We start from the raw sequence: 9,132 nt of genomic DNA on the forward strand, positions 1-9,132 counted from the left end.
CAATTTCATTTTTGAAAGGCTTCAAACAGATCACTTATTTCTTAGGGTAGACAACATTACTACTAATGGCTTACTGTGCACAATAAGCCATGAAGGTGACAGAGTACTTAATAGGTTAGTCATGGAGTCATCAAGCTTTAGTGTTCCTACAGTAAACATCCCAGATTGCCCCGAGAGCAATTTTGTGGGGACATTTAATGTGAAAAATCTAAGTGTGAGATTGTGTAAGTCATTGACTGCACATGTAATAAATGGAAAGTATCTGCAGCCCAAAAGTTTTCCCCAATATGAAGAATCTAGATCCTAGCGCATTTCTCCTCACTGAGACTGAACGAACACCTAGTGTGAAAAGATTTGTTTGTTTGAGCCGAGAAGAGATCGAGCCGGGGCTGAAAAATCCTCATCCACAGGGAGAGAGTGAGAGGGCCAAATCTGCACTATACGTCTGCTGTTTCAGAGATAAACCCCTGATGGCACACTTCAAAGCAAGTTTCACCTTTTCAAAGCCACTGCATAGCAGTAGAATTCCTCCTCAAGGCTCCGTGTACCTCGACGTGCTGCATTTAAATTGAGAAGATGTCATTTGATGTATGGTGGCAGCAAATATTCACATACAACCTTTAAAATCAGCAATAGTGCCAAAGAAGCAATAAAACAATCAAAAACTATGCATCTACGACATGGATATGTGGGTGCTGCAAGAAAACAGGAGGAATCAAACAACGTAGAAGACTTAAGAATGTTTAAAACGTTTATTTTTTTTCCCGCATTAAACTTTTGATTAAATAAAAATACAAACAACATTTAAAAGAAGGATTGCACAGTTTAAGAGCAGCTTTTGCAATATATTGAAATAAGAAGTGATAAAAGTGGAGGTGGGATCGTCCGCAGCACATCCACTCAGTTGAGTTCCAACAGACTGGACGACTCAGATTTAACCGGAACATGTTTGTGCAAACAGCTCCCAATTGAGGCTGCTCTGCATTAAAAATGGACAAACTCAACTGTTCTAAAAGCAAATACTTGACCATTTTTATACATCATTAATACACTATGATCTAAACATTTGCTCGAGGCTGAAATTACATCAATAAGATGAGTTGAGTTGGAAGATATTGTTGCAATGGCCCTTAAAGCGCTGTGACTTCATTGGCTCTGCCATCAGGACCCCACAAGCTGTAGAAGAGCTCTTCAGGCTAGCTGCACACAAGTTACAGCTTAGCTCGAGCTTCCATGAGCCACTCACTGAAACACTTCTCCATGGCCTTCCTGCTCGCCCAACTGCCAACGTTGACTGTTGGGATGATCTTGAGGGGTCTTAGCCACTGAACAAATCGCTTCAATTCCAGAAAGCTGCTGTGTTCACTGTATGGTATTCCTAGCACAGAAACAGAAAGGAAGACATTGCATTTTAGTCTTTTTGGCACCTTAACCCATTTCCAATCTTAATTTCTCCATAAGAAAAAAAATAAAATAAAAAATATTTATATATATATATATATATATAAATAAGAGAGTATACTGAGGCATTTGGTTTGATGCGATAGCTTGACAGATGTTTAGTTAGGAATTTCCTGAGTAAGCAGGTCAGCAAGGTAAAGTCTTGCATCAGGGACCACGTGCTCAAGGCCAATTTTAGATTGAGACAATGTAAAGACTTATGTCGGTTTTAAATAAAAAACAAAAAGACAGATTGGAACTGCAGCAGAAAGCTGCCGCCACTTGTTTGTCGACATTTTACCCCCCACCAAGTTGATGAGAGCTCTGCCTTTTAACAGGTGTGGCTGAAACTAAGCCCACTCAAGTCTACCGCCAGTTCTCCCACATGCAGGGAACTATATCACTGGCAGTAGTAGCATATGGCAGAGGAGCCAGGGGGAGGCAGGAGACACAAGGCAGAGGGAGCGAGAGCGAATCAACCTCTGCCTGAGTGACACGCAAACTGGTGAGGAGGAAGTAATTACTGTATATGCTAGTGTGCACTGCAAAAGCCTCCAGCTGGTGGTTGTAGGTTACAGCCAGATGGCTGATGTGGTTAATGAATCTATTTGGTACATGAAACACAGGACTAGAAAAAAAAAAAAAAAAAAGAAAAAAAGTGGCTAAATCTGCAATTGAAAATCTAGTCATGGTCCATGTCGGCTCTGGGGTTTCATGCGAGACTACCGTGGAATTGTGCTGTAAATGGATGACAGAATGTAATGATACAAAACCTGCCATCTTGATTATGGATTCCATCCTCACCAACAGGAAGCAACCTGAAACCGAGCCATGATCGAGTCTAATGCCTCCATCTCCTCTCTTTGCCGAAAGAGGGAGCTGTAGATTTAATCCAACAAAGTGTGCAGTAGTCTCATTTTTGGTGAGAAAAATTCTGCTGCTCTTACAGGTCTTAGCAGTTTGAGACAAAATGACAAGATCATTCACTTATATGTGGTTCTCTGTGTAGTTACTATAAGACAGATCCGATACTTTTTACCTTGCAGAAGGCCTCCAAATACTGTTAACGCTCTTGTTTAAGGTACAATTCTATTTCCTTTTGTCTCAGAACTCAGAATTCCTTCTACCTACCATAGATGGAGATATTGCCACTGATCTCAGGCTGAATGTCTTCTATTGATTCCACCTGCTGGCTGAAGGTCCAGCCTGTGGGCTTGAAGGCCACCAGCTGATCATACTGTCTTGAAAAGCGTGCCAGGTGATCCTGCAGCTTCTGCAAAAAAGACGGAGTAACAAAGGAAATGGCAACTTTGTAAAGGATTTCGCCCTGGAGACGCACTTCCTGAAAGTTTCCAAACTTGTAAACATGCAAATTAAACCAGGTTTAATAAGTATTGTGGTGGGCATCATTTTTGTACAACAGTAACTCTTTCACAGAAGCAGGATACATCCCAGTCTCAGTCTTTCTGTGCCGAGTCATGTGTGACCATCTGTGGTAATGCAGATAGTAAATTTAAATACCTCGGTTCTTTTACAAACACTTTGTGGGGTTTTTTCCTGCTCTTCTTCATGGGGAAACTCCCCTTAAACTACAAAAGGCTGATCAGAAATAAATATTAGAAGTATATCTAAAAAAAATTTTTTTATAAAAACACAACACTGCACTCACTTTGAAGGAGAGATGCATCATGGGCAGCACATGAACCTGAGCTGCCATCCAGTCTGTGGTTATTCGCTCTTGGACTTGTTTGGACTCCAGGCAGCACATGGTATTGTATTTGTCTCTGGAGAGGCACACTTTAGATCCCAAGGTCTCTGCTAGGGCTGCAAATAAAGCAGAACATTGGCTGTGTAAGTAGGTGAATTACAGAGAAAAGTGCATTTTACACTGCACTAACTTCACTGGAAGACAATGTACAAGTTCTAAAGCTGCAGAATGAGGCAAAATAAAAGCTTTAACTTAACGTATCGCATCATTCTCCCCCACCCTGTGAAGTGTGCGCACTCAAAGTGTACAAAATGTACAGTCAACTAAATAAAAAGCTGTTTTTACTTCATTCAGAGCTTGCTAAAGCAGCAGTGATTTTAAAAATGAATGCTGCTCCATTTTTGCCGATACGACATTGTTTTTCCAAGTGCTTCTCTATACTCAAGTGCAACAAACCATTTGTTCACGTGCGTCAGCCGAGGACAGGCTGCCTCCACGTGAGGACAACATCTACCGACCGAGTAGCTCTTTACTCAAAAAACAGACAAGCCCACAATTTCTCTGCTCCACTGTCAATAAAAAGATGAAATACCAGACGACCTTTTCAAGCGAGGAAGGTCATATAAGGCTATAGAAAAACCACTCATTTTCCCTTTAGCTTTAGAAATGATCTTATTTTCCACCCGGTAGTTTGAGTTGATGGTAAAGCAGTGAAAAACAGTGTACAAATTATCTGACCGATTTTGAATTGGATTTTTGAGCGGTCTTTTGCTTGACATTTAAAATCCAGGTTTTGTTAACCAAGACTCCCAATATCAACTACCACATTAAATATCAGCAAATATATTTGTGTATGCCCTCCAAACACATACCCAAAAAGACCTTTTCTTTCCCCACAGAGTAAGATCCGCACACCACAAGAGTACGTGGGTTAAGTGTGACCAACTCAAAGGCTGTGCTGGCTGCAAAGTTGATGGCCTCTTGCTGCCTGGGAAAGGTATATTCAGGGCTGCAGTAGCTACAGAGACAAGAGGTTCCGTTTATTTAGACGGCAAGATTGGTTGTGACATGTTTACTGACAACAGCTCGACAATGATAGAAATAAGGCACTAACGTGGTGTCTAAGTAGAGTGTCTGCACCCTGCAGCCGAGTAGTTCGGGATAGGTTTCCATTGAGGGATCAGCTCTGAAGTCTCCAGTGTGGAGGACTATCTGTCCGTCGGGCAGGAGAAACAGCAGCATGGCGGCTCCTGGACAGCTGAGGACAGACGTGGAGAGGAGGTGAGGATGGAGAGAGCAGAGGGAAAAGCTACCACTGAACATCATCACTACTCATCAAGGGTCTTAATCAAATACATGTTCAGTGCTTTTAAAAAAAAAAAAAAAAAGTGAGAATACTGCTTGCATCCAAGTTATTCACCAGCCTGCGGTCATGACGAAAAATAAGTTTCAAATGCAGTATTCTTAAAATACTGTATATCCATTCCTATTGACTACAAGGCTGTTTCACTATTATATCTTTTTTCAAAGGGTCATTGTTTTAATCACATATGCGTCCTCTTCAACGATCAACCATCAAACCGCTGATTCTGATCAACAGGACATAAATCAGTTCCAGCTCTCTCATAGTGAAGTGCTCACACCCCACAGACTGTACTAAGTAGCTCATCCCTCCTGATGTCATGGGTGACTCACTGGTTGGCGTCCAGAAGGATGACCCTGACTCCGTCCACAGTGACCTCAGCGTTCATGGGGAGGACATGGACATGCTGCTCTGCCACCCTCAGTTTGCTCTTCACCAGGTTTGCTGTGATCTGAAGAAGCAGCCAATCAAGCCAGGACGAAAATAGATAAATAAATAGAGAATAATCAACTATACATACATCACAAGAAAAATAAAACATGTACAATACCTGAGGCTACTGTGAACAAGTTTGATCTATATCGGTTCTTTCAACCTCAAATGAAGACCAAATTAAATTGGTCTTCTAATGTGGCTGCTAACCTCGCCTCATTCAATTTACAGCCACATTCACACCTTCAGCGGTAAAAAACCTTGCACAGAAGATAAATAAAAGACCAACGGACACCTTTTCTGCACACCACGCATTATTCTGTACAACTGCAAAATGTTCAAATTTTAATTAACCAAATCATTTTCATAGCAGCCGTAAATTGGTATTCATTGCTGGTAAATGAAAGCCAATTTCCCATTACTCTGAGCCAACGCAGTGCCGTGAGATAACAAAAGGATCAGGTATGAATTTGAAGAGAGCAGTCAGGAGGCTTTAATGTATGCAAACAATCAGACTTTTTAAAATGTGGACTTTTTTTCCTTCTTTGACAAGCCTTTGGCAGGAAACTATATTTCTTGGTTTTTCGCTGCAGACACACATGCTGATTTCTGTCTCCCTGTAGAAACAATGAGCTGGGAAGCTTGTGAGGAATACAGCTTCAGCAGTGGACTCAAACACTTGTTTGTGTGAAATCCATTATTCATAACGGGTTGTCTTCAGATAGCGGTCGAAGATGCCACAGTCCTGTGCAGGTAAATTCATTAAATACACAATAATTGTACAGTGACCAAAGTCTTACTTCCTATAAATACATTAGCGTAACTACATCACTCACCGATGTGCCAATCAAAACAGGTACAGTATAGGTATGGCCACACAATAAAATACATGTCATCAAACTGAATAATAGTAGGAGTTAAGTAGTTCATATTGGCCAAGGCTCGACTTACTCGGTTACAGTAAATTGGAACGGTGGCGCGCTTGGTCAACCCTCCATAATGGTCTGAGTGGAAATGTGTTAGGAAGTAGGCGGTGATGCCCTCTATCTCTCCGTACCGGAAGGCGTCTACAACAAACTTTGTTCCTGAAAGTTTTACAAAAATCTTAAATTACAAAATGCAGAGAGATTAACCATCACCCTCATATAGACACATATGATAAACAGTCACTCACTGACCTGGAATCTTCTTATAAAATGGACAACGAGGCAACGCTACTTCTCCATCAGCGTTGCCTCTGTTCCACCTTCTTCTCCACCCTCTGGTCCCACCTCGTCCTCCTTCTCCCCGCCCGCCCGCAGAACTCCAGTCATTGACAGTTTCTGTGGCCTGTGACATATCCGCGGCTGCGCCAGCCTTAGTTTTCCTCGGCCTGTCTCTCCTCTGTCCCGTCTGTACGGAGTTCTCACCGGCTGTTGGAATCGAGGTGTCAAGGTCAGCCAGTCTTTTTTCAGCTTCCTTCTCCTTGAGCGGTTTGAGGCCAAAAAACACCCCTATGTCCGTCTGCTTCAAACCAGAGGCCGCACCTGCCTTGTTGGGGCCTTTCTGAAGTGGCATGTTTTGAGAGGAGTTTTGTGATGACCCTGACCCTCCACACTGACCCTCTGAGCGAAGAAGATTTTCTCTCAGGCGCTCTAAAACAACACTCTGCGGTGACTCAATGCTTGTCTTGCCAATTCCACTTGCAGATAGACGAGTTTCTTTTCCACCGGAAGAATCGGCTCTGTTTTCATCAACTGTGGAGGCTGTCACTTCATTAGTGGGTGCTAATGAGGAAACTGAACACAGCTGAGTGCTTGAGGAGGCAAGATTTTTTTCTGGCACATTACTGACGTCCAAATTATTGTCTATGAATTCAGAGAGAAGCTCGTCTTCACTTGAAAAGCTGTCACCAAACAGTATCACTGAGTCCTCCATCTCCTTTTCAGATGCATCATTATCAAAAAGAGCTTTTCTACACTCATTACTGGCTTCACCATCTGCAGGAAGCTCAGATAGAGGAGAGTAGGATATTTCTTCATCGTTTTCAGGGGAAGGGTCATCTTTACGTAAATCTTCACAAGCTTGACTTTCACTAGATTCTTTTACAGGAGAGGGTAAACGCTCTGTTTTACTCTCTTGGGAAGAAACGACTGACTTTTGACGTTTAGTAGACAACAACCAGCCTTTCCTTTTCTTAAAATCCTCTGGTCCAGGGGAACGCAGCAACAGAAGGCCATTGGTAGGTTTTGACCGAGGTGTTCCAGGTTGATTATTGTGAGGAGAGAGGCTGTGAGTGGATGAGGCTGAAAGACTGTGGGCACTATCCTGCGAAGTCTCTAAAACACAGCCGTCCGCCTCATTTTTCATCAGTCCTGGGAGACAACCGAGGCTGGGTTCCCTGCTGGTCTCAGCCTGCTGGGACAGACTGAAGATGGCCGTGTTGCTGTTTGCTCGATTTTGGGCGAGAAGCGTGTGGTTGAACTTCTTATAATGGTTTGGAATAGTGGAGGAGCACTGAAGACCATCTGGACATTCTGCATGGACAGAAATTTTGATGAAAATCTATGTTATACAAAAAAATGTTATACATTTCCCTTGTGAAAAATATTGAAAAGCAGAACATCTTTACATTTCAACTTTTAAAATTTGATCTAAATATCAAATAATATGAAAATCATTGCATTCATTCCATGAATAATTTACTGAGCCTCAGCATTTTTGGAAGTCGGCTTGTATCACAAGTACCAACTGTATAAAAAGCAGCATGTAAGCTCATTATCTGACTTGTTGCTTAAATATAGACAATGAAAGTGCTTAGAAAAGCAAAACATTTACAATATATCACATCAGCGAGTCTGTTGCTGAGGATAATTACAACCAGGGAGTAAAGAATCCCTGAATTGTGCGACTTTCTTAAGTTGTAAGACTACACTGATCCTTGTTTTCGTAAGAAGGAGGGTCAACATCTTATCCCATATGTCATAAAAAACATGGATCTATTATAATACATCCATCCATGATAAAAAACAGTATAATGAGAGATGCTAACAAGCTGCTTTATGGAAAACGTCATCAAGATGTCTCAGACTCTGATGTATTGATAGTTCTTTTTAAACTATGTCAAACAAATCCTCCACTTGAATAACAGTAAAATACTTAATTGTTGGTATTCATTTCCTGCATAAAAGTACTATACCTCAGCAAAGAAACTGAGAAAGAAAGAGAATGTGTGGAGGAGGGTGTTTATCTGAAACTGGAATAATTGGTGTGTTATATATTCCGTATCACTTGTAAGAGATAGCTTTAATGGATGTCTGTACCTTTGCATTTGTCGCTGGGGGTGTCCAGGCATTCAGCAACGTGCCATCTTTGGGACTGTACAACCAAGATAAAGAATGGCATCTGGCAGATGGGACAATACTCTTCGGATGTTGATCCCTGAGCTGCATTGCTGTTACTTTCTATTGTTTCTTCGGGAGAAGATGGCTTTGAAGGTAATTCATGAGCATCTAAGCAGCAATTTTGGTCAACATAAGCATCAGTGGCTGTGGCACCATCTCCACTTTCTGCTGATTTGGTTTTTGCACTCTTCTCGTGTGACTTGAGAGAAGTTTCTTTCTTGGAGGTTTTCCTGGTCGTGCATCTTCTTTTAATGACAGGCGACGATTCGGTTCTCTTCCTTTTCTTCTCAAGAGGTTTATATTCCCAAATATCATTTTCTGAGTCGTCCTTTTGTGACATTTGGAGCAGCAGAAAAGGCAACGTGTCAAACGTCACCTAAAACAAGTTATTACACAAGAACTGATGTTTGGTAACATTCCGCGGTTAAGATAATTGCACTGTATAACAGTGCAACTACTTATAGATTGCTCAATATCCAGTGTGAACGTATCATTAAAAAAATAGTTCCTTCAATTTGATAGTTACGATATGATTTTTCTTTTACACATACCGTTTGGTCCTCGGCATGCTGTAAGGAAAGTGTTAGCAACACAGTAACACTTACCGCCACAGCACCGATGAATCTAGTAAAGCCAGTTACATAAAAACAAGTCGCACTTTCCACACATTCAGTAAGCTCGAACTGAGTAATATTTTTGTTTTTAATACCACAAGATTTATAAAGAATTTATGTAACTTAAGTTAACGAATATTTTTGAGAAAACCTCCAGAGAAATATTATTTTTTCAGCTCTGTATTAAAATCA

At 41.3% G+C, this 9,132-nt stretch overlaps 1 protein-coding gene across 1 annotated transcript; it reads right to left on the reverse strand.

Moving 5' to 3' along the window:
* Positions 1-738: 738 nt before the first annotated feature.
* Positions 739-8,940, reverse strand: dclre1a (DNA cross-link repair 1A (PSO2 homolog, S. cerevisiae)). Its single transcript, XM_075457895.1, has 9 exons — positions 8,246-8,940; positions 6,122-7,459; positions 5,895-6,028; positions 4,844-4,962; positions 4,263-4,406; positions 4,021-4,166; positions 3,110-3,264; positions 2,572-2,713; positions 739-1,378 (listed from the first exon to the last, which is right to left on the reverse strand). Exons 1-9 carry the CDS (start codon positions 8,664-8,666, stop codon positions 1,212-1,214), a joined length of 2,766 nt encoding a protein of 921 aa, XP_075314010.1. The 5' UTR covers positions 8,667-8,940; the 3' UTR covers positions 739-1,211.
* Between the last annotated feature and the right edge of the window lie 192 nt (positions 8,941-9,132).

This window comes from Odontesthes bonariensis, chromosome 23, assembly GCF_027942865.1.
Source record: "Odontesthes bonariensis isolate fOdoBon6 chromosome 23, fOdoBon6.hap1, whole genome shotgun sequence".
Classification (NCBI taxonomy): domain Eukaryota; kingdom Metazoa; phylum Chordata; class Actinopteri; order Atheriniformes; family Atherinopsidae; genus Odontesthes; species Odontesthes bonariensis.